Source organism: Triturus cristatus, chromosome 2_1, assembly GCF_964204655.1.
Source record: "Triturus cristatus chromosome 2_1, aTriCri1.1, whole genome shotgun sequence".
Taxonomy (NCBI): domain Eukaryota; kingdom Metazoa; phylum Chordata; class Amphibia; order Caudata; family Salamandridae; genus Triturus; species Triturus cristatus.
This window is the reverse complement of record NC_140581.1, coordinates 48,152,345-48,179,555: the sequence shown is the minus strand read 5'-3', so window position 1 is coordinate 48,179,555 and position 27,211 is coordinate 48,152,345. Positions and strand designations below refer to the sequence as shown.

At 42.6% G+C, this 27,211-nt stretch overlaps 1 protein-coding gene across 1 annotated transcript in view; it reads right to left on the bottom strand.

Annotated features, from left to right (window-relative positions):
- LOC146863702 (vomeronasal type-2 receptor 26-like) overlaps positions 1–25,897 on the bottom strand; it is a 230,811-nt gene extending 204,914 nt beyond the window's left edge. Inside the window, exons 1-3 of the mRNA XM_085636657.1 lie at positions 25,769–25,897; positions 14,709–14,723; positions 1,315–1,341 (exon numbers count right to left, since the gene is read on the bottom strand). Coding sequence (XP_085492783.1) covers positions 1,315–1,341; positions 14,709–14,723; positions 25,769–25,897 — 171 coding nt within the window. The remainder of the gene's footprint in view (positions 1–1,314; positions 1,342–14,708; positions 14,724–25,768) is intronic.
- Between the last annotated feature and the right edge of the window lie 1,314 nt (positions 25,898–27,211).

The window sequence follows — 27,211 nt, the reverse complement described above, 5'->3', positions numbered from 1 at the left end:
AGGAGAGTTACAGACCCCCTAACATTTGTGAGGGGGTCAAAGAAGGACTGTAAAGTACAAAGAAAACATTTATTGATTTTAAAAAAAATCACGGGGTACGCGTACGGTAAGCTTACGGTAAGCGTACGGTAGGAAAAATAAAAAAAAATAAATGAAAAGCAGATTTAAGAGTTTAGATATTAGGGAGCTCTAAAAAGAGCCGTTGTGTTTATGAAATGATTTTTTAGTGGTACCTACAAGTAAGTACCGATGCAGAGTCTAAGGTTCAAGAGGAAGACTCTGTTCCCTTCATCATTGAAGTGCACACCATCTCCTCTATAAATGTCTTGCATGTCATAACGCAAGTTGTTGTGGTAAATGGCACCCATACCATAGTCACGGAGGAAAGCAGAAACAGATTTGTTGACGTGCTTTCTTGCTTTGTCATCGCACCGCGTGCCCACCGTGCGTGCACGGCACTAACTGCGTAAAGTGGGCGCACCGCGTGCTCACTGTGCGCGCACGGTGCGCGAAGCGCACCGTGCGCGCACGGAACGCGCACGGAACGAACTGCGTTAAGTGGGCGCGCACGCCACGAATGGCGTAAAGTAACTTAGCATTTAAAAAACCGTACAAATTCACTGAAAAAACCATAGGTTTCACACACGTTATAGTTAGGAATTAGCATTTAAAAAACCTTGCAAATTCACTGAAAAAACCATAGGTTTCTCACATGTTATAGTTAGCGGAAATTTTACTGACAAAAAACCAATGAAATTCCCCCGTTATAGTTAGTGCAGGCAACTATAACTCACGCGACCGCAATCTTCTGCTGATGACATATGTGTCTTTATGAAAAAAAAATATTTGTAATATATGTATAGCTAAAAATGTATGGAAGAAGACATGGGCAAATAAGTGTCTAAATACAGTATTAGCATCAGCAGAGGATTGCGGTCGCGTGAGTTATAGTTGCCTGCACTAACTATAACGGGGGAATTTCATTGGTTTTTTGTCAGTAAAATTTCCGCTAACTATAACATGTGAGAAACCTATGGTTTTTTCAGTGAATATATAGATATATATATATATATATAATCTACTGGCGGTCGCCAGTAGATAGTTATAGTTAGGACCGTGTTTCCATAGGAAATCTGAAAATTCTATTTTGAATAACTTTGGCGCCGTTTGACGAATCCTCGCAAATTTTTCAAAATAGGTGGGGCGCTCCGCTCCACTCCTACCCTGAAAGGCTCGGGGTGATTAGTCAAGCGGGGACTGAGAAAAAAGGGGGGTCCCAAAACGCGTTTTCCCCATGCATTTTTCCATAGGGACCTTTAGTCCAAGGTACAGCCCGAACGGCTGAACAGAATTATTTGAAATTTGGCAAAGAGAAAGTCCTCAGGTCAGGGATGTGCCTTTTGAATATCTGGAGTCAATCTGTTCAGTAGTTCCTGAGAAAATTTCAGTTAAAAGTACATATATATCCATAGGCGCGCATCGTGCGCGTACGGTAAGCATACCGTACGCGCACGCTGACGTGTGCGAGCGTAATTCTGACAGTAAACATTCTAGTCGGTCGAAATCAGGAAGTGTCGGCCGCCATTTTGTCTCTCGCAGTCTGAGGCAGTGAAAAACAAAGGTGGAGAATGTGAAAAGGGGGCAGGGTGGACAGTTCCTGACCCCCTAGCCTGTGTCAGGGGGTCACTGAAGGACCCCCAAGGATGAAAAAAACATTTTTTTTTTCAAAAAAGCGCAGGAACAACGCATCGTGGGCGCTCGGTGCGCAAAGTGCATCAAGCGCCCACAGCGCGCACGGTGCGCGACGCACACGGTGCGCGCACGGGGCGCGCACGGTGCGCGCACGGTGAAGAACATGAAAAAAAAAATATTAATAAATACATAACTTAGCATTTAAAAAAACGTACAAATTCACTTAAAAAACCATAGGTTTCACACACGTTATAGTTAGGAATTAGCATTTAAAAAGCCTTGCAAATTCACTTAAAAAACCATAGGTTTCACACATGTTATAGTTAGCTGGACATTTCCCTCGTTAAAAACCAATGAAATTCCCCCGTTATAGTTAGTGCAGGCAACTATAACTCACGCGACCGCAATCCTCTGCTGATGACGTCAGATATTACATCACTGATTACATATGTGTCTTTCTGAAAAATAAATATTTGGAATATATGTATAGCTAAAGATTAATGGAAGAAGACATGGGTAAATAGGTGTCTAAATACAATGATGTAATATCTGACGTCATCAGCAGAGAATTGCGGTCGCGTGAGTTATAGTTGCCTGCACTAACTATAACGGGGGAATTTCATTGTTTTTTTACGAGGGAAATGTCCAGCTAACTATAACATGTGTGAAACCTATGGTTTTTTAAGTGAATATATATATATATATATATAATATGTATATGTATATATATTCACTGAAAAAAACATAGGTTTCAGGGACGTTATAGATAGTTGGACATTTCACTCGTACAAAACCAGAGAAATTCAAACATTATAGTTAGTAGAGCTAACTAGAACTTGCGGCCCCGCAATGCACTGCTGATAGCTTCACATATTGCATCACTGATGAAATGGTCAGTGACATCACTGATGACATCACTGACGATATCGCAAATGACATCACTGATGACATCACTGATGACATCATCCAGTGAATGTGGGTTTCTGTAAAGTTAAAATATATTTTATATATGTTAATGCCAAGGTGTATTGAAGAATGAGTTGGTGTAGAAAGGGGGGGTGGAGGATTTAATAGGTGTGTGACCGACTGTATGAGTTAGTGATTAAATGTGTCTTACTGAATGCATGGGTTAGTGACTAAACTGTGTGAATGTCTGAATCAGTCTCTCAGTTGTTGTGTAGCCTGCTGCATGGGTTGATGACTGTCTATATGGGTTACTTTTTGGTTGCCTGAGTATCTGAATATGGGTGCCTCAGTGTTTGTGTGTGTGGGTGGGTGGGCGGTGTGTGACTTTCTGCCTACATGTGTGAGTTGATAATTTACTGGGTGTATGGCTTCACTAGTGCATGTAGAAATAGCTGTATAGGTGAATGAGTGTATGTATCAGTGTGTTAGTGAGTGAATGTATGTCTCACTAGTATATGTGTGAGTAACTACATATGTGAAAGGCAGTATAAGTGAGTGTTGGAGTATATAAATGACTATATGTGAGAGTGAGTAATTGTGAGAGTGGGAGTATAAATGAGTGTGTGCTTGTGTCAGTGATTGCATAAGAGAGTAATTATATGTTAGGATCTGTATGAATAGGTTAGATAGTGAATGTATAACTCTAGGTGAGTAATTTGTAGTGTTATTGATTCTTTACATGTCAAGCTAGGTGTGTCAATAACTCTATGGATGAGTGATGGTGTATGAGTGTTTGTATAGGTGTATGAGTACATATAATAGTGCTGTTTTGATGAGTGACTGCATGCATGAGTAACTGTATGGGTGAATGAATGAATGTGTGTGTATAGCTAGGAATTAGTCAGTAGGTATATAGAAACTGCTATTGATATGTCTATGGTTTCGAAAATGGTAGTCTGTATTTTAAGAGTGGGTGTATCAAAGGTTATATTAGGGTGTGAGGAGGTGCATCAGATTATCACGTGGATGATATCATCAGTGATATCATTTGAGATGTCATCAGTGATGTCATCAGTGATGTCACTGATCATGTCATGAATGATTTAATATATGACGTCATCAGCAGTGCATTGCGGGGGCGTGAGTTATAGTTAGCTCTACTAACTATAACGTTCGAATTTCTCTGGTTTTGTATGAGTGAAATGTCCAACTAACTATAACGTCCCTGAAACCTATGGTTTTTTCAGTGAATTTCTAAGGTTTTTTAAATGCTAATTTCTAACTATAACGTCCCTGAAACCTATGGATTTTTCAGTGAATTTCAAAGGTTTTTTAAATGCTAATTTCTAATTATAATGTTCATTAAACCTATAGTTTTTTTTGTTATTTTAAATTATCATTCCATTCTCAACCTGTTGAAAACAGCCAATATCACCAGTTTTCTAGCAATAGCTTCTGCAAAAAAGTTGCCACAAATGAGAGCAACAACTAATGCTAATAATATGCAGAATAGGCGTTCCTGTGCAAAAATAAAACAAAAACACCACTTCCCGATATTTTCAACAAGCAGTCAAATCTGCGGTGCGATTCAAAAACAGGTGATAAGCTGTGTTAGCAGTAGGAATGTAACATCTTCCTTTTACTGGTGTAAAGTAGGATGACTACCTACAGTGTGAAAGGGAGCCCAGCTCAGAATCACATCTGAAAACCAACACATGTCATTGAGCTACTGATCATGCACCTCCGAACCTCAAGAAGGCCACAAAACCCACTGCCACCACCCTCAGGACCTCCCCCGGATCACCCCCCTACTATCACAAGGCAGCACACAACAGGACAGCAGACTTTCCAAAAATGGCATGGCCCCTCAGCCACACAGTAACTGAATGTTGGGAGATGTCGCAACCAAACATGTGTAAAGGACGCAAGTCACCCACCAATAATAATCCACACAATACCAAGTGTAGCGGTGATGTGCTGGACAGACCTCACTATGCAGAGCACAAACCTCTCCATGTGTACATATACTGCTGGTGCTTGCAGTGTTGTGGACAGTGGACGCAACCATGTTACCTCAGGCAGTGGGGAAGATCTCGGTCATGTACCTGTATCGTCATCCCCTGTAGGCGGAAGTGCAGTGGGCTGGTCCAACATACACCTCTCCAGCGAAGAAGTGTGACTAAATAGGCCGGGGCTCTGGGCGTGGTTCACTTGTGTGAAGGCCAACGCATCTGCCAGAGCAGCGGCCCACACCCTGACATGTGGCAGCTGCCATGTCCGCCGGCCTCCTCGACACAGGCCCACTGCGAACACAGCGGCACAGCACCGCAGACTTATGTCTGTACAGACTACTGCCTTCAAACTACACTGCGGACAGCATTGCTCACAATTCAGATGGAGTGGCGACTGCAGATGACGCAGTCCAGTAGGCAAGACACATTGCTCCCAGTGCGGCCCACTCGGACCACGCATCATCGCAGGCTGCGTACACGCTGAGTGCCAGAGGTACCACTAACTTAGTGCACCACAAGCCAACGCCACGTGGCCTTATTAAGGCAGAAATAATTATACAAAAGTCATTGCTACCAATGCGGTCCGCCTGGACCATGCATCATCACAGGGTGCGCACACGCTGAGTGCTTCAGGTGCCACTAACTCAGTGCACCACAAGTCACCACCAGGTGGCCCTACTCAGGCAGAATTCATTAGACAAAAGACATTGCTACCAGTGCGGCCCACCCGGACCACGCATCATCGCAGGATGCGCACACACTAGTTTCTTCAGGTGCCACTAACTCAATGCACCACAAGTCATTGCCAAGTAGCCTTATTAAGGCAGAATCATTGCAGGCTCCGCACATGCAAGTTGCATCAGGTGCCACTAAGTGTGCAGCTCAACTCAATGCCACGTGGCTGTGGGCCCTTGCTGAACGCTGTCTCTGGCCTACACTGCGGTCAACAGGGCTCACAATTAAAATTGAGTCTTGATTAATTAATTACAGAGTCCAGTAGGCAACTAACTACAACATCTTCGAAACCTAAATAATATCCTTTTAGTATCCTTGCTTCAAGAACTTTTTTATATCAATTATAGCTTTAGTACAATGACCAAATTCATCTTGCAAGTCCAAAGGAACACTGAATGGCAGCCTATACTGCGGACAGCAGAGCTCACAGTTCGAATTCAGTTTTGATTTATTTATTGCTGAGTGAACTGTACTCTATGTCGTTGGATTTTCTCAAGAGGAAGTCACAAAAAGCATTCCTCGATGTCTCTGCTGACTACTGCCTTCGATCTACACTGCAGACAGCAGGGCTCACAATTAGGGGTGTGCGTAATTTCCATAATCGTGCTATGCAAAGCTCCAGAAAATGCTTGTTCCGCCCGTTCGTGATGTTTTTTTCCTGTTCGCAAACACTATTTGCGCGCTCAGGGAGAAATATCTTGCGAAAACACATTTTGAAAGTGAGAACAAGCAAAAAATTCCACTAAGCCGCGGATAGCAGAATTTTGGGCAATTCCGCGTTCTCCGCGGAACGCAAAATTACCCAAATTCCGCCAGTTCCGCGAGCAGAACGGAATTTACCACCCAGGACTACTCACAATTCAGATGGGGTCTCGATTCCAGATGAAGCAGTCAAGTAGGCAAGAGACTTTGCTTCCAGTGCGGCCCGCCCACACCACACATCATCGCTGGCTACGCACACGCTGAGCGCCACACCTACCACTAATCTATACAGCTCAAGTCAACACCAGGTGGCTGTGGGCCCTTCCTGACCACTGCTTCCGGTCTACACTGCAGTCAGCAGGGCTCACAATTCAACATTTGTACCGATGCAAATTGTGTAAGAGACTATAATTGGTTAAGAAAACCAAATGCTCCCAATCTGTGCAGCTAAAGTCAATACCATGTGGCTGTGGGCCTTTGCTGACCGCTGCCTCTGAACTACAATGTGGTCAGCAGGGCTCACAATTCAAAATCAGTCTTGATTCATTAATTTCAGAGTCCAGTAGGCAACTAACTATAACATCCCCGAAACCTAAACATTTTGACAATGTATTCAACAATGTATTCCATACATATTTCATCTTTTGTTACCTACACTGCGGTCAGCAGAGCTCACAATTTACATTGAGACATGATTTATTAATTGCAGACAAAAAGCATTCCTCGATGTCTCTGCTCACTACTGCCTTCCATCTACATTGCGGACTGCAGGGCTCACAATTTAGATTGAGTTGCGATTGCAGATGACGCCGTCCAGTAGGCAACAGACATTGCTACCAGTGCGGCCCTCCCAGACCACGCATCATCGCTAGCTGTGCACACGCGGAATGCTTCTGATGCCCCTACCTCAGTGCACCACAACTCATGGACCCTTTATGATAGAATCTTTTGTGTATGATTTCAGATCTGCTGCCCCTACCTCAGTGAACCACAAGTCATGAACCCTTTATGATGGAATCTTTTGTGTATTACTTCACATCTGCTGCCCCTAACTTAGTGCAGCACAAGTCATGGACCCTTTATGATTGAATCTCTATGTGTGATCCGATGATTCTTGTTGTACTTGTTACCAGGACCAACCATTCCCGGAAGGCTGGCTTACACTCACCCCACACGCATCCAGCACAGACGTCACTGGACATGTGACCCTGGTAATAAAAAGGAGTAAAGCACACAAGCCCCTTACCCAGTTCCACTATCAATCTGTGTCCGTGTGTTTATGTATGCAACATGCTGCCCCTGAGCCCTACCACATTACATTGTGCTGTGGACAGCATATGCAACCATGATACCTCTGGCAGTGGGAGAAAACTTTTGTTATGTAACTTTGTCTCAGTCATTGTACAAGTACGTACGTAGAGACTGGATCATTAGAGTACTGCAAGGAGAGTGTATAGTGAATTTATAAGTGCTTGGGGATTGTACTTGTTACCAGGACCAAGCATTCCCGGAGGGCTGGTTTACACTCACCCCACACGCATCCAGCACAGACGTCACTGGACATGTGACCCTGGTAATAAAAAGGAGTAAAGCACACAAGCTCGTACCCAGTTCCACTATCAATCTGTGTCCGTGTGTCAAGAAGATGGAAGGGGATCTAAGTGCAATAGAAATTTCGCCCAGCACAAAAGAAAAAAGCAGCATCTCATGGATGATTCTTTGACTGTAAAAAAATGTTCCTGGAATGTTAATGGCCTTAGGAGTAAAAATCGAAGAAGGGTGATACTAGAGTATTTAAAATTGTCCGAGTGTAATATTTTTATCCTTCAAGAAACTCATTTGCTGAAGGAAGAATGGGCAGACATTATAAAAAACCTTAGATGGATAGATTCATACGTTTGCACGGGCCAGAATTGTAATACAAAGGGAGTTATTATTTTATTTAAAACAGCTGCTAAAGTATCTGTCACAGCGAGTATAGTTGACAAACAAGGGAGATGGGCTGTAGCTAACATAAAATTACAAGGTAATTCATTTACAATAGTTGGATAATATGGTCCCAATTGTGATGACTCTGAACCTCTGCAAAATCTCTACACTCAGCTATTATCATCAACAGCCCCCATAATTTGGGGGGGGGGACTTTAACATCATTTTAGATCCAAAACTCAACAGGTATCCTCCAAGGAAAGAACTAAATCTACCAAACATGAGACAATTGTTATCATTGAGCATAAAAGATCTTGGTTTAGTGGATATCTGGAGAGAAAAAAAACCCGGAAAAAGAGATCCACTTTCCACAATAAAAGACTGGGCCACTCCTCCTGAATCGATTTCCTTCTTCTTGATTCCAGTCTAGGGCCAAATATTACTCGAGTAGATCACATTCCGGCACATTTATCCGACCATTCAGCAATAGCCCTGGACTTACAGGTGAAAAAAAACAGCGTTCCAGTGCGCTGGACAGTAGATCGCACAATCTTTCTGGATAACCAGAGCATAGATCATCTCATGACCGAAACAACAGAATTTTTTAAGATCAACAAAATGGAGATGTCGCCACAAATAGTCTGGGACACTTATAAAGCAGTTATGAGAGTGAAAATTTTAAACATTGCAGCCTGGAAAACCAAAACGAGCAAATCCAAGATTAAACGTATGGAGGATGAATTAAAAACTATTGATACCAAATTGGCAGAAGAAGCCTCAGTCTCAAATAGAGCGCAATTGATAATGGAAAGGACCCAAAAAAAGATAAATCTAGCTGACCACATAGAGATTAAACTAAAAGAGAAATGGGAGATGAGCAAACTTTCACAACACGAGTATGGGGAAGGCTGCGGGAAACTGCTAGCATGGAAACTAAAAACTGAACAAACTAGAAACAAGATACCCAAGATATGTAAGGGCCAATCGGGAATATTAACAATAGAAGACGATGAAATCAGAGAAGAATTCCAAAATGTCTTCAGTAGTCTTTATAAAGAGGACTGCTATGCGACTGAGGCCCAAACCCAAGACTATTTAGACTCTATAGACCTTCCCTCTATCAGCGAGCAAGAGAGGATAGAAATAAACAAGAAAATAAATGAAGAAGAGGTCATAGAAGCTATTAGGAATCTTAAAAGGGGAAAAGCACCCGGGCCAGACGCCTTACCAAACGAATTCTATCAGTCACTAAGCAAAGCTCTAACTCCACATCTCACTGAATTAATGAATGACATTTTCATCAACAAAAAGAATCTCCCGACTTCATGGAATGAATCTATTATTAGTATTATCTTGAAACCCGGAAAAAACCCAGACCAGTGTGAATCATATAGGCCCATATCCCTTCTAAACTGTGACTACAAAATTTATACTCAAATCTTAATAACAAGATTGACTAAAGTAGTCAACCCCCTAATCGACAACAACCAGAAGGGTTTTATGAAGGGCAGACAAATCCAAGAACTAACTCAGGAACTCACTGCAGCCATAGACATAGCAACTCATGAAAAACTTCCACTAGCTATCCTCACCTTGGACGCAGCCAAGGCGTTTGATAGGGTTAACTGGGCATATTTGAACGCGGTTTTGAGCAGATATAAACTCGGAGACAACTTTCAAGATTCAATTAAATTAATATATAAAAACCCCTCAGCTAGAGTCCTAGTCAACAACAGCCTCTCAAATAAGATACAAATTACGAGAGGAACTAGACAGGGCTGCCCTCTGTCGCCCCTTCTTTTCAATCTGTATATAGAACCCTTAGCAACGAAATTAATGAACAACTCTAATATATCCCCGTTCTCTTATAATGGATGGACAAAAAAGTTGCCCTTCTTGCAGATGACTTGATGATCTTTACTGATAATTTTTTAACATCTCTTCCTGACATTGAGGCTTCTATTAATCAGTTTGGAGCACTTTCTGGATATACGGTCAACCAAGCAAAATCTGAAATTATGGTGTGGAACTGCACCAATAATCACCCCTTGATAAAAACAAAAATAAGATATCTAGGGCTAGACATAATTACTGATATAAATAAAATTGCGGAAGTAAATTTTAAAAGGCTCCTTAGCGAAACTAGAAAGCTTCTAAAAACCTGGAGTGGTTTGCCGTCAACTTTTATGGGAAGGTCAAACATCATCAAAATGACGATACTACCGAAATTCACTTATATCTTTAGCATGATCCCGTTAGAGTTTGATAGAACATCAATAAAGAAACTGCAGGGAGAGCTAAACTCCTTTATTTGGGCCAATAAATCCCCTCGAATTGCATGGAATAAACTTAGAAAGAAGAAAGACCAAGGGGGTATAGCTAGTCCAGACCTATTGCAATACTGTCGGGCCTTCCAGTTTAAATATGCAAGAATCTTATTAAAAGACTACGAATCTTATCCACCTCACTTGCAAGCCATAACGAGACCTGTGGGAAACTTTTTATACAAATTTGGCCACCCATAATTTTACAAAAAAATAAAACTAAAGGTCCTCCTATCCGCAGTCAAACTGTGGACACAAATAAGAAAATCAACTAAAATCCCCTACTACAGTGAATATGCCCCGATATGGGAGTCCCCTGGCACGCCGGAATGCCTCCAAGATAGTCTTTCAACTCCTCTCTTACTAAATGGGGTTACTAGATGGGGGCAACTGATAAAACAGGATCACATCATAAGCTGGTCCCTCCTGAATAACATCATGGGAGGCTCTCTATCTAAATTCAAGTTTTATCAACTATCCAGCTGGATCAAGACCCTGACGGAACCCTATGAAGGAGACAGAGAAACGGAGCTCAAAATGTTTAATATCGGAGCTCATAAGAAAGAAGTCTCCTTATGGTATTTGATGCTTATAGAAACAGGAGAAGACAACCTCAAGACATTAGAGAAAACCTATGGCAAGTATTTATGGGGAAATGCTGGGGTGTTATAAAATCTGCTGCCTTAAGAAGAAATCATCTGTTCACTCTTCATAGAGCGTATTGGACGCCGAAAAAGCTTTCGAAATTCAAAAATTCAATTCCGAAAAAATGTCCGAAATGTGATGAAGTTGAAGCAGACGAATTGCATATGTTTCGGCAGTGCCCCCAGATTGATGTCTTCTGGAGAGAGGTGTCCAAAACCCTGGAGAAGGTATTTAAATATCCAGTTGATGTAAGTACCCATCTGGTTATATTTGGGGTTAGAGAAGAAGGGGCAAAACTTGTTAAATTAACGAAAGAGCAAGAAAATCTGCTCTTTATCTTAATTCTTCTTGCCAGGAGGGAAATATGTGTGAATTGGTTAAGATCTGCCACCCCCTCACATATGGGGTGGGTAAATACTGTACATAGGATTTCAAAACTAGATAGGAGCGGGAGGGCCAACAAAAGATTCAAATTCTGGGAAATTTGGGAACAACAAAATGTTTCGACCAGTTAAACTATAGGTTGTTTCAACATGGGTCCAATGATTATGCAATAACAATACACCTGAAGTCTTGACGACTAGAGTAGCCTGAATGGCTAGCTCCACACACCTTCCATAAAAGGGTCAAAGAGATACAGCATCCTTGACAACTCTCTATAATGGGAGTCACGAAAGAGAGCTATCCAAATGTCAAGAGATCCCTGAAAAATCTCAAAAACCCGGTATTGCACAATGAGGACAAAAAAAAAAATAGAAAAGAAAAAAGGAGTAAAGCACACAAGCTCGTACCCAGTTCCACTATCAATCTGTGTCCGTGTGTTCATTATGTATGCAAGATGCTGCCCCTGGGCCCTACCACATTACATTGTGCTGTGGACAGCGTATGCAATCATGATACCTCTGGCAGTGGGAGAAAACTTTGGCTATGTAACTTTGTCTCAGTCATTGTACAAGTACGTACGTAGAGACTGGATCATTAGAGTACTGCAAGGAGAGTGTATAGTGAATTTATAAGTGCTTGGGGATTGGCGGAGTGATTGTATAACTACATATGTTGGCGCAGCCTAACCTTGAACACAAGCTTGGCTCTAATTCACTGCCCTCCATGTGCCAAAAACTGGAACTTGAACTTTCCATGGCCCTGTATTGCTACAGCTGCAAAACTCCACTGAATGTGCAATAAACATTCATATTCACACAGATGTGTCATGGCCACCATCTTTCATGTGTGGAACTATGGATGAATGTAGGGTCAGTGATTCCCCGTACCTTCCATGTTGGCCATGTTGTGGGACTTGGCTCACAGAGTGACACATTGGCTCTTGCGACCCGGGTGACGGCAGCACTACAACACGGACACCCGCACTAGTTGCATCCTCATGCAGCTCACAACGGAGCCATGCCCATAGCTCCGGAGTCATACTTCACAGCCTCATGCAGGACTGGCATACGCCAGGCCAGCCCACTCCGCTTACGCTTACAGGGAAGGACAACAACTCTACATGGCCCAGGTTTCATTGCAGTGATCTGCTGGTCACAGGCCTAGTTGTCAGTAAGCCACAGCCACTCCCTCACAGCTGGTATATACCCACACCACACCCATTCAGCACAGAAGTCACAGGACACGTGCCCCTGCCAATAAAAAAGACAGGGCGCACGTGCTCTATGCCATTTTAGAGTTGCTCACACCGAATGCACTGCGGCTGGCACAGGCACACTGGCACGGGACGGTGACTTTCGGTCCAATGAGGTAAGGGCACCGTAACTACTGAGCAGGTGTGCAGCCTGCGGTGATGGCCCGTCCTGGCGGTCTGGACAGCTCAGGTTTTGTGTGCCCTCCTGGGCCGCAGTGTAGGCCTGAGCCATCACACAGCGCAGGGCTACCATCATGTGGCGTCGTCTCGCTGTCACTGAGTTAGTGGCACCACAAGGGCTGAGCGGGTGTGTAACCTGCAATGAAAAAAAAAATAGTGCACTGGTATGTTCTCTGCCATTGTGAAATCAAGACTCAGCACCAAATGTGAAACCTGGAGGGCTGCATGATATGGAGGGTGCCATGCCCGCGGGCCCGGGCTTGGGGCTTGTAGTGGCACGTAGTAGGCCCTCTTTTCTGCAAGCTGGTTGTGAAAGGTGAGCAGAGAGGCTTGTTTGCGCAGCGGCGTGCAGTCACCTCCTGGTAGTGGTAGTGCATGGGGTGCAGCAGCCTCAGTGGATTGCCGGAGGCAGTCACCTACGGGCAGTGGAAGTGGATGGGGTGCAACAGCCTGGGTGCGCAGCGGTGGGACAGTGATTTAGGCGTGCGCAGTTGTATGTACTCTACCATTACTGATTCCATACTACGTTTCAGATGAGTAAGCATGAGGGCTCCACTATGTCCTGGCACGTGGTTGGAGACACACCAGTGGCGGAAAGGTGAGCTGTGAGAGTTTTGTCCACAGTGTGGGCACTCACTGTCCCTCTACATCTCTTCCTTTCTCTCCCTCACACTCTTTCTCTCTCTCTTCCTCTCTCTCTCACTCTATCTCTTCCTCTCTCTCACACTGTTTCTCTTTTTCTCTCTCTCTTCCTCTCTCACGCTTCCTCTCTCTCTTTCTCTCTCTCTCACTCTTCCTCTGTTTCTCTCTCCCTTTTTCTCACACTTTTTCTCTCTTTCTCTCTCTCTTCCTCTCTCTCACTCTTACTCCCTGTCTTCCTCTCACTCTTTCTTTCTTTCTTTCTTTCTTTCTTTCTTTCTTTCTTTCTTTCTTTCTTTCTTTCTTTCTTGCTTTCTTTCTTTCTTGCTTTCTTTCTTTCTTTCTCTCTCTTCCTCTCTCTCACTCTTTCTCTCTCTCTCTCCTTTGATGGACTCATGACGCACAATCATATCTTGCTTTTTGTCTAGCAGGCCTGCGATGATGCGTGGCCATCCTGCAATCAACACTCACCCTGAATTGTGAGCTCGGCTTTACCACGTGTACACAATGGGTGAGGAGATTGCTTCGGCACGTGGTGGACCCTCTTCGTCACACGCCAGTGGCGGAAGATGACCAGAGAGGCTTGTTTGCGCAGTGGCAGGCAGTCACCCCTGGGCAGTGGGAGTGGATGGGGTTCAGAAGCCTGGGTGCGCAGCAGCGGGCAGTTACCTCCGGGCAGTGGGAGTGCATGGGGTACAGCAGCCTGAGTGCGCAGAGGCTGTCAGACACCGCTGGCTAGTGGGAGTGGATGGGGTGCAGCAGCCTGGGTGCACAACGGCAGGCAGACACCTATGGACAGTGGGAGTGGATGGGGTGCAGCAGCCTGGGTGTACAGCAGCGGGCAGACACCTCTGGGCAGTGGAAGTGGATGGGATGCAGCAACCTAGGTGCGCAGTGGCTGGCACACACCTCTGGGCAGTGGAAGTGGATGGGGTACAGTAGCCTGCATACAGAAAAGCGGGATAGCGATTTAGGCACGCAGTTGTATGTACTCTGCCATTACTGATTCCATACTATGTTTCAGATGACTAAGCTTGAGGGCTGCCCTATATCCCGGCACGTGGTTGGAGACACACCGGTGGCAGAAAGGTGAGCTGTGAGGATTTTCTTCACAGTGTCAACACTCACTATCCCTCTCCATCTCTTCCTTTCTGTCACTCACACTCTTTCTCTCTCTCTCACTCTCTATCTCGCCATTTCTCTCTCTCACACTCTTTCTCTGTCTCATCCTCTCTCTCTCATTCTTTCTCTTTCTCTCTCTCTACCTCTCTGTCTCACTTTCTCTCTCTCTCTTCCTCTATCTCACACTGTTTCTCTCTTTCTCTTTCTCTTGCTTGTATCTCACTCTTTCTCTCTTTCTCTCTCTCTTCCTCTCGCTCTCACTCTTTCTCTTTTTCTCTGTCTTCCTCTCTCTCACTCTTTCTTTCTCTCTCACTTCCTCTCTCTCTCTCACCTTTGATGGACGCATGACGCACAATCTTATTTTGCTTTTTTTCTTGCAGGCTGTGATTCACAAATGGTCCAGGGATGACTCGCTATGGCTGTACCTAGTTTTATTTGTTGTTGTTTTGATTAAATAAAATGTTTTATATGTAAATCCATACATGACCATGATTCTTATTTGTCCAACCTCACATGCATGTTCTTAATTTTCTAATTGTGCGACATCAACAAATTTCTCACGTTCCAGATGTCCTAATGCTGCTGTCACATTCGTTTGTGGGGAGGGGGTGAGGGAGATATGGGGGACAGGGGGCTGGTGGCGGGGGGTGTCAGAGCAGTGTTGGGTCTCCGTGCTGCATGATCGTTGGCTCCATTGCATCTGTTCCGGTGTGGCTCTGGGCTGGGCTCCCTTTCATCTTTTAGGTTGTAGTCCGACTTTACACCAGCTCAGAGCAGGTGTAAACTTCCTGCTACTAACACACCATATCGCCTGTTTTGTACTCTATTCGACGATCTTGCTGGTGGTTGAGAAACTTGCAAAATGATGTGCTCGCTGCTCTTTGCATGGGTACACCTACTCTCCATCTCATTAGCAATATTTGCCGGGGTCATCCGTGACGATGCTTTTTGAGGCTGCTATCGCTGGTAAACTGGGGAGCTGCTGACATGCACCACACCGTGTGGTAAAGCAATCAGCTTTGGATTTTGGAAGCGGGAGCAGGTTCCCCAGCTATTGCTTCTAAAATCCAAATCAAGTTTGCTATGACAGGGCGGAAGCCGTGTGGCTCCTGCCCTGTCATAGCAATCAGCACTGTCCCGGGGGTGGGCACCCCGGGACACTGCAGGAGCCGGGCTCCAGGAGCAGGGCCGCATGCCCCCCCTCCCAACATGAGTGAAGCCCCGCAGACTTGGTGGCCAGCACGGGCCCCCGCTATTATTTTATAAGAATGCCCCCGGGCCCTAGCCCCCCGGGGGCCTCATTAAAATAGAAAGTGGGATCCCGTGCTTCATTGCTTTTTCACAAATTTGGCAGAATTTGTGACCCCAGCACAAATTGCGCCAACATTGTTTTAAAAAAAAAAAGCTTTTTTGGGACCTGGGGGTCCTTCTGGGACCCCCTGAGCAGACCTAGGACGTCAGGGGGTTTCTACCCTGCCCCCTTCTCTTGTTTTATATCTTTGTTTCTCTGTTTTCTGGTGACTCGCTTCTTTTGAGTCACAAGATGGCTGCCAACACTTCCTGGTTTGGAGTGTTGACAGCCAATTATAATGAAGCACGTGGTCGTGGCAGCCAATTAGAATGAAGCTCATGGTCGGGAGGGTTCGCGACTCCACCGCTACCCTAGATATCAAAACTTTTATTTTTTGAATTTCTCAGCAACTACTCAACGGATTTACACCATTTAAAAAAAAGGTCGCTTTCTGAAGCAAGCACTATCTTTTTGCCAAATTTGGGATAATTCCTTTCAGCAGTAGCGTTGCCCAAAGTTTCCTATGGGAAATTGATTTTTTGACTCTTATTTTTTAATTTCTCAAACACTACAGAACGGATTTACCTCATTTAAAAAAAGGTCGCTTTCTGAACCAAGCTCTACCTTTTTGCCAAATTTGGGGAAAGTCCGTTCACCAGTTCGGGCTGTACCCCATCTCAAAATTTCCTATGGAAATTAACATGGAGAAAACGCATTTTGAGACCCCCACTTTTTTCTCAGTCCCCACTTGACGAATCACCCCCAAACTTTCAGGACAGGAGCTGACCTGGATAGACTTATGTTTGGAGAATTTCGCGAAGATTCATCAAACGACGACAAAGTTATTAGCAAATCAAAAAATGCTTTTCCTATAGAAACTAGGTTCTAACTATACCTACCTAATGGCGACCGCCAGTAGGTAATATATATATATATATATGTATGTATATATGAAACAAATCTCGCCTTTCAGCAAGGTAAAGAACGCACTCACTCGTTTTCCGAAGTAATGAGGCGGATTTATTCAAGGTTTCATTAATACCGGCGTGGCTCTGCCGGAAGAAACGCACCGCCCCTTACGATTGCAGCGCCAGAGTCAAACACTTGGGCTGAAAACTGACGATATATATATATATATATATATATATATATATATATATATATATATATATATATATATATATATATATTAGTAGAGAGCCAATTTGTTTTTTTGATGTTGAAATTTCAGTGCAGAATACACAATTGCACATGAGACTGCATAGGAAAGCGACAGCTGGTAACTCGCTGCTGCATGCAGCGAGTCATCATTCAGCACATCTAATCCATAGCATTCCTTTTGGGGAAATGCTGAGGATAAGAAAAGTTCGCAGTACTGATTTTGTGTGCCTCAAAGCACAGAATGAATGCCGTGAGAGATTCCTTAGACGGGGTTACACTTTTAAAGTGGTGGACAAAGTTATGACCAAAGCCAACGTACAGGGCAGAGGGCAGGCACTTGCCAGTAAAACTCCAATGGACCATATAAATCCAATGGAGACATTACAACCTTCTAGATTAATTCTAATTTATAGTAACCAACATCAAACTATAAGAGGGATTATCAATAAAAACTGGGCGCTAGTTAGAAATGATCCTGTGTTGGGTGGTAATTTGACTCGATCACCAAACATAACATTCAGAAAAGCTCATTCAATGATCAATTCATTGGTCAAAAGCAGCCCCGAGGTGATGAATAATACATCATGGCATAAGGCCAGCAAAGGTTTCATTAAATGTGCAGTGTGTAAAGCATGTAAACACGGAGTCAGCAAGACTGAGTACACCACATCATTTAGAAGCAAGCCAACAAGAATTGACAAAAAACTCCCATGCAAGACGGAATTTGCGATCTATGTGCTGGAGTGTTCCTCTGGCCTGCGCTATGTGGGTAGCACTAGGCTCCAGGTCCACAAGAGAATACTCCAGCACATAAGAGCATCTTATCCTGTTGCTTGCCATTTTGAAGAATCACATGCCAAAAGATCACAAGAGTTGAGTTATTTTGTGGTGGATTCGATCCCCCCCCTTGAAGAGGGGTGGAAACTGAGATGCATTACTGAGAAAATTGGAAACTAAATATATATTGGAGATGGATAGTAAAACACCCAATGGGTTGAACTCCAGTGAGGATTTTTATACACACCTCTAATATGGCAATCCTCCATTCTTTATAACTGTTTATGCTCGCTGCTGACTTAGTACATTTGTAGTTTTAACCTAACTTGTATAGACATTTGCACATTTTGCACATTGGGATTGTAGATATTTAATTGTGACACTTTATATGCACTGACACTTTAATCAAAGACTTGAAATGGTTGAATTATAGCCCACTTGGGCTTGAATGTTTCCACTTTCGTTGTTCTGATATGGAGATAAACATCAATTGTGCTATTGGAAACCAGTATGGAGAGAACAATGCTGCTACATCTATTATGATGATAAATTGTTTACATTAGTATTACTTTTTTTTGCTATGCATTTCTTATGACTGTACATATATTTATATATATATTTTAAGGTTGTAAATCTCTTTTAAACTGCTAATTCATATGATCTTTTAAGGTGTCTTCCATTTTACCAAGTATTTATTTACTGGTCCTATTGGGGACTCTTCGGATATTTAAATCGTCTTTTTGCGTCATTTGCACATTTGTTTCATGAATTTCACAATGTGGTAAATATTTCTGAGCGTGTTGATGCACATCATGCTTTTTTCCATGTCGATGATGACGAATAGTCTTGTGATTTAGCACTGTCACTTTAAATTGCAGCGACCGTACTTTGAACGTGTCATGTGATCAAGGCCCTTAGAGGGCTGAAACGCGTAATGGCGGCAGTGCGGGGCACAGGATAAAGAATTAAAAGCACTGAATTTTGGGTTTGCATCGACTTTCTGGATACAAGGAGCATGAGGCGAGTTTCTAAAATATATGTATATGCTTTTTATAGTTGCAAATTTTAAAAAGTGCAAAACATTTAAGATAATTTAATATGTATTGTTTAATATTTGGTGATTTAATATATATCTGTATATATAAACACGCACACACACGTATATTTGTGTTTACCATTACTATTAAAAGTTACTTACATTTATTTACTATACTTTACATTAACATTATGTATTAAAATATTTAAGATTTACTATTTTATACTGTGCATTTATTGAAAAACGATATTGTGTTTCATGTTTTATGATATTAGTGTGAAACAATATTTAATTTCAATATTTTTGTCCTTACCTTAAGTATAGGGAAATGATATTTATATCAACTATATTTTTGACATGATATGAGTGTGTCACATTATTTTTCGACTCGATAATATGTCAGTACAGCAAACACCGCGCCACGCCAAAGCTCTTTCCTGGCTCCAGGGCTCCAGGGCTGGGGGACAGAGAGTCGCCAGTAGTCTCCCTCGCCGCCTCCCACTACATCGAGGCCGCTGTGGAGGAGGACTACAGTCCCCAGCAGCCCTCCAGTACCCGCCCACATCCGCCGGAAAGCGCGCCGGAGGCGCTACTTCAGCAGAGGTTCCCCCCGCGTCGCGGGACGCGCGCGGGCGTCACCGGGCTGAGCCCGGGCAGAGGGCGGGCCGTCTGTGGCCGTCCGGGGCAGGACGAGGCTGGGCTGGGCCCCCCCCTTGCATCGCCAAGCCGTACAGGTATTTATACAAACTATGGGGAAACGCACGATGAAGCCCACACCTGCCATTACTGGTACCTCCATCGAGCTGCCCTCATCGATTGATGCATTATTGGCTAATGCCCTTACCATGCTTACCAACGAGATTGCTGACACCGAACGCAGGATGTCCTTTGGACTTCCTACTACTACCTTGTCATGCTCCCAGTCCCTTAACAATTCTCCTACTTTGGGTCTCCCTCTCTCCCCTACAGTAACGGTGATTAAAACATCAGCCCAAACTGACACTGCAACTTCCACTACTGATACAATCAGTTTGGTGACTGTACCTGTAACTGACCAACTAGTGGAATCCGCACCAGATAAAACAACACGTCCCAACACAACAACAAGGGAGAAACGTAAGAGAGGCCCAGTGAAATGTACCATAAACAAAAGGAAACAACCAAGTCACTGCAGAAATCAACCTACCCCACAAAGTTTATGGAACAAAAATAAAGGAAATGACTGTGAAATAGTGTTATCAGGCACCACTGAGGACTTATCATCGCAACTTTCACCATCGGATGAAGGAGCGGGAAGACCCACCGTCACCGTCTCTGTCTGTAGACTAGAGTCTCCTGCCCGGGATAAGGGTATTTGTGGGGTCCCTATATCATGTGATGAGACTATTGACAATTCGGTCAGTACCCAGACCGAGCACACTGACCGCAATATCCAACCCAAAGTCAATGGCAATCTGATTGAAACTATCGTTGATACCATTTTTAAGCAAGTCGATATTCAAATAGCTAAGCAATTTAATCTTGTTTTTAAAAGATTGGACAAAATCGAAACCCTTGTAAAAAAAGAGGAAATTAAAAGGAAAGGTACTATGAGTGTGGATGTCGCCCGGGGTGAAAAAATTATGAACAAGTTAGAATCATTATGCAATGATCTGAGGGAAGGGGGTTTGGCCACTGCTGATGACTCCGGCCATAGTAACACTAAAAGCTTAACAGCGGTTAAAGCCGTCTCATCTAGCAGTATTTTAGCCAATATCCCACCCGCACTGACTAAGGGCCCAAATTATGATTCTTTTGGAGCAGCAGGAAGAGCCACTACTAATATCATGAGCTCGGACGCTAATCCTACTATTACTCCATCAGTAACCCGAAAAGATAGGACAGGCAATAAACCGGAGAGTGTAAGCACAAGCAGAGGTGCGTCAGTAAGAAATAGCACCACTAATAACTTAGGACCATCACTTCACTTACCCCCAGAAGCCTGCCCATATGTTCTTGTGCTAGCTGGTGTACCAGCCCTTAATGAAAACCAAAGCGAGTCATGGCCACAATTGCACAATAAATGCATTGATTGGCTGACTAAACATAAAGGGGCAAGATGGAACATATCTAATGAGATTATATCAACCCGCCGGGTAAGCTGGGTGGGCCCACAACACAAAAATATCAGTGGGGACTGCATAGTGATCAACTTCCGACACCCGAGCTCTGTAAGATTCTTTTTAGACACACACAACACCTATGCCAGTACATCGACTGCCATAACTCTTCACCCATTGGGCCACTTTTATAGGCCCCCACACAGAATATTTCAAACGGCCTCTAATACCATTCCTTTATCCAACAGATTCTCTGTTCTATCTGAATTAGGAAGCTTAGATTGACCACTATTAACTTCTACTATTACACCGGATAAGGTTATTAGTACAATGCCTTTGGAAATGGCTAAATCTATAAACACTCCTGAGTCCTGTCCAGATGGATTAATTCCACCCCATGTAGTACGCCCCGACTTTTCCATTGCCCACCCTCCTCGCACCACTATTCCACCAATTGATACTCTTAGTATCATTAGTTGGAATATTGCTGGGCTTTCAAGCAAGATGAAAATTAAAGAATGGGTTACATGGATAAGTCACTTTGATGTGGTAATGTTGCAGGAAACATGGTGCACATGTCCTCAATTACTGGAGGGTTTTTTCTGCCATAATCTTACTGCTTTGCCCTCCGTTTCGGGGCGACCAAGTGGTGGTCTATCCATCTGGGCAAAAGTTTCTAAAGACGTGAAAATTGAACCTTTACATGTGGTCAGTAAACATCTGATAGCTGTGAAATATGTTGCAAGGTTAAGAATTTGTCTTATAAACTTTTATAATAATGATTTTACTAACCATCCAAATCCAATTTTTTTGGAACTGTTTAATTTTATTGATGAAGTTGCAAATGGAGAAAAGTTTGGCCAATTCGATGGCATTTGTGTTGGTGGAGACTTTAATGCCCACATCCACCATACATCCCCGCCTTGCAGACGAGGTGCTGAATTATTGGATTTATTACATAGCAGGGATTTAGATGATGTAATGAGCCTATGTGGATCCCCTGAGGGAATTGAGCCGGCCCCTACTTACATTGGCCGTGGTAGTTCAACCACGATTGATTATATGTTTACCTCTTCCCTCCTTAGTGAAGTGTTATTTAGTTCTGAGGTTGTTAGTAGCCCATATAGCGATCATCTGCCCATAGTAATCCAACTTAAATCTATTAATAAACCTATAGGCCCATATGAGACAGGAGCCCAAAATATCACTGTCTCTACAGATGGGCTCAGGATTGTCTGGAGAGGGATCGACAACCAAGAGATCCTATCTACTGTGATCAGGAATAATCCTCTGTTGATCTCCAAATGTTTAGCATTCGGTGGCCCTGACATAATTAAGTCTTTTTGTGATTTATGCATAGTTATAAAAAGGGCAATATCCAGACCGTCAAAAGGACACAATGTAATCGATCAAAGATGGTTCGACACTAATTGCTCGAGGGCCAACAGAGAACTCAGAAAGGCCTTGGCAGTTAAACCCCGAGATGTGTCCCTTGTCAGTTCACTACGCTCTAAATATAAACACGCACTAAAAGTTAGAACTGAGGAGCTTTTAATAAGTCACTGGGATAATCTAACGAAATCTGCTGCCCTAAAAGACTCAACTGGGTTTTGGAGAGATGTGAAGAACTTGAGAGCCCTGGGAAGTAACATCACCCCGATCAATTGCAATATCACAGGAGACTCATGGGTCACCCACTTTTCGAAACTATATGCGGAAGTTGGAAATCATACCGAGGATAATTTCCCAGACAGTACCATAGTCATAACACTAGAGGAGGTAGAGGAAGCTATTGGAAATAGTGCCGGTAACAAGGCACCTGGCCCGGATGGCCTGTCTATTGACCAGATTAAATCCAACACTAGCTTCTGGGCCCCCTTACTCTGTAATCTTTTTAACAACTTGAGTAAGAAATCTATCCCCTCGACATGGTCCAGTAGTACTATTGTACCTATTTTCAAAAAGGGAAATAGGCTGGACCCAGGGTGTTATCGACCAATATCATTGATCGATAATACCCTGAAGGTCCTTGGTAGGGTTTTATTTGATAGAATTAGCACATGGGCAGATGACAATTCTATCATCCACCGCTGCCAGTTAGGCTTTAGGAGCAAACTTGGCACGGTGGAACAATGTCTGAACCTCAACCTTATAATGGCTAAATACACAAGAGCTAAACAATCCCCTCTGTATTTTGGGTTCATGGACCTAAGCTCAGCATTTGATTTTGTAAACCGTTCCCGCTTATGGTCCATTCTTCTAAACTACGGCTTAGATGAACCACTAGTCCACTTTTTGGCCAACCTCCATTGCAACCTGAAGGCCCGCGTCCGAATAAATAATGAAGGCGAGGTCTCAAACGAAATTTTAATAGGCAAGGGGGTCAGACAGGGCTGCGTTCTGGCCCCCTTGCTTTTTATATTATACATCAATGAATTAACCCATTCTTTATGTAACCTGACAAAAGACGTCCCTATGATTAACAAGAAACCAATCCCGGCGTTACTCTACGCGGATGATGCGGTACTCATGGGCCGCACTCCGAACGCCCTGCGTATTTTAATATCGGGATTCGTCGACTACATGTCTGACTTAGGTTTGTGCACTAATTTCAGTAAATCTTTTATAATGACCTGTGGTCCTAAAAACTATAAAATCCCAAAGATTGTGATAGGTCAAAACTCCTTAAAAAGCACTTGCACTTTCCCATATTTGGGTCTGCTATTTTCTAATAGCGGCTCGTGGCAACCCCACGTTGCAATGGGGAGAAATAAACTCTCAAAATCAATTAACTCTGTTATCTCTCTCCGCCAACCGCGCCAGGCGGATGTGGTTTCCAGCTTATTACAAATTTATCGGAGCCAATGCCTCCCAACTGGCACATACGGGGCTGAAGTCTGGGGGTTTTCGAACTGTTCAGAACTACAGAGAGAAGAGAACAGATTTTGCCGGAAAATTTTGGGGGGAGTCATTAGTGCACCAACCACTGTATGCCATAATGAATTAAAACTACATTATGTTGAGGATTTTATAAGAGCCAGACCCGCACTGTTTTGGTTAAGGGTCTGGAAAAACCCGGCAGCTTCCTTGTCCCGCGAGATTATTATGGACTGTCTGAATTGCGAGAATGTCGACTTAATTCCCTGGATTAATGCGGTAGAAAAGAGCCTCATGAGTGTTAACTATGGTCATCTCTTTACATACCCTGACCAGATCGATGGCTCCCACAAAAATTTAGTGAGAAGGGCAGTCTATCAGCATTTCCATAAAGAGTGGGAAAGAGTAGATTCTGTGAAACAATCTACTATCAATTATTTACAAATCCAGGAATCATCCCTTGAATTCTCGATGTTACCACAGCCCTATTTACGTAAAAAACTGGGCAGATGGAAGAGGACCTTACTTTTCAGATTTAGGGACCGGAGTATTATTAATCTTATCTGCTTTCCATTGGGTTACATTAAAAATCTGGAAAAATTAAATTGCTCCTGTGACCATGGTGGAACCCAGAGTATGTTACACTTTATTTTTGGCTGTGGTTTTTACATGAAGTTTACAAGGCACTATTTAATCCCCTATTGTAGAAAACATGATTTGACCGACCTCAATCATGCTTATAGACATTTTCTAATGTTGGGATCTGATGAATTAATTTTTAGAGTTAGCAATTTTCTTAATGCTATTGTATGCTCACGCAGGTCCTTGAGAATTGATTAATTTTATACCAAGATACGCACTTTGCACTTTAAAACATGATTTGCACTAACCTAATGTGTTATAACGCATTTGTCTTGTCTTCATAATACCCATATTTATCCTTTTCTATACACTGCTATATATTGTATCTAAGGTGGTTTTATGCATTGTACAGTATAAAGGTCATTTGAGTTCTCATTGCTGTTTTTATAAATTATATTTGTAAATGATAAGTTGTGGCCCAAAATTGTAGTATCATATGTGTATTTTTAAAATTTATTTTGTGCTTTTATGGATGGTTTTTGAAATCCGAATAAAGTCTATTTGAATTGAATTGAATGTCAGTGATCCCCTGAAACATAAGCCAAGATCCTCCGACTGCTGTTTACATCAATTATGGGGGAAAACAGATGACATCATCATCAGGATTCCAAAGAAGGGAGCTTGAACTAACTGTAAAAAACGGTGTGGTTTTACAGTCAATAGTCAGTTAAATCCTGGTGAAACTTATTATACAGCATGATTCTGATGCAGTGAACAAGCAGTTAAAAAATTAACAGGCTGGATTCTTTATAGGCAGAGGGCGTGTTGACCAGAACTGAAACTGATTTCTGCTGTATCAGAGGGCATCACCTCAAAATAATACAAACAATCATCCCAAAACTCAAATCTCCACAAACAAGCCCCACATGCAGTGAGGAGAGCAAAGCAAGAGAAATGCTATTCATAATTAACAAACTAGTGTTTCAATAGTCTACAGTTCTCTACTGGCATGTATTTATAGGTACCATTGACTTCTTTTATGTCTGCTGCAACTAAAAAAATAAATATTAGTTTTCCTAACACTAGGAGTTGATCACTTGAGTACCAATTAATGATGAAGTTTGACATAATTCAGTAGAGATACATCAATGCTATATTGTGCCTTTAGGTTCTTGATAGGAGGATAAACGCTCACCACATCCCGGGCTACTTGTCATAAACTGAACAGAGAGCAGGCACAGAAAACATTTATTTAATTGAGAAAATAGAACATGTAAAAAGAGCACATATCAATTATATCAAACTACCAAACTACGTTCAATCAGTTGAAAGAAAGATTAATGGATCAATGCTGTCTTGATCTAACAAGACACATTACCTTCCTGTAGCTGATTTCCGGATTTAGGCTCCCATTAGTGAGAACAGTTTCTGGTCTAGGGTCAGTAAACAGCATGTCATGTAAGGCGTGTGCCAACGCATAGACAGCAGTATACATGCTATGAGTGAATCTAAAGTTTGAGACATCATAGACGGATGAGTCAAAACTCTTCATGGTCTCATTTCCTGAACAGCGGGGACGAGTAAGTATATAGCCACTGTAAATATAAGTCCAATGATCTCTACCCATCAATCTGCACTCAAACTGTTGCTGCCAAAGATCCAACAGAACTTCACTCTCTGGAAACTGTGTGGGGCTAAAATTGTAGAGAAAATCCTTCAATCCTAATATGTTATTTTTCTTAAACGAAAATATCAGTGTACCATTCAGCATTTTCAAATATTTTCCATATTTAAGTTCAGTCAAAAAGGAAAAAGACACTGATGCAATCCAAATTTTCTTAGGCAATGTCTGCCACTTGGTGTACATCAAATATTGTGTCATAGATGTCCCTGTACTGTAGAGAATTATCACTTGTGAAGTAGACATGCTAACTGCATTAATAATCAAATCCAAATTGTCAGTCCCATAAGTGAAATCACTGGGTAACATAAAAGAAAACTCAACACAGCCTCCATACTTGCTGATCGCTGCCTTTAGCTCCCGAACACCTCTCTCCCCGATGTCATCATCTGTGGCCAGAATCCCAACCCAGGTCCAGCCAAAATAATGTAACAACTGAGTGATCCCTGCAATCTGTGTAAGCTCATTAGGTACAGTGCGAAAAAAATATGGAAATCTCGTTTTGTCGCTAAGATGTGGATTCAAAGCTCCAAAACTGATCTGCAAGAAAGAACCCAAAATGTAAAAAGTTATTTCATACAAGCTTACAAGTCCTTAAAAGAGATCTGCAATTGAATTTGAAGAACTGAGTTAATAATGTTATGATGCTCAGTGACCCACAGTCATTGTAACAAGTCAAAAATGAAATTAATTGGGTGAAGCAACACATCTCTGACACATATTTGACAAAAGGATGAAAGATCTTTCTTCCACTGCTTTTAACATCCATCTCTAATGTGAATAAATATATACTGTGAGGATTCTTGAGTTCGGGAAACTAGTTTATGGTTTTGATAAAGAAAGTGTGTTTTTGGTCAATCTACCCAGTAAACATTCAAAGATTTTGTCATAAAGTCCCCAAAACAGAACATGTGTGATTGCACCTGCATCCACTGGACAGTTTGTCTTAGATAATCCTATAGGTTGACCCTCCTTTCTGCATTCAGAACAAACTTTACCTCAGTTATGAAACTAATCTGCTCATGGACAATACAACTTTCAAAACTAACATAAACACACTTCTGTTGTATGACTCATCTGTCAGATGTAGGATATTAGGGAGTATACTTTTGTTCTAATAGGTTAATTTACAAAATTCCAGATTGCAGTGGGTCACAATCTGACCTAGCTCATCAGTATTTATGA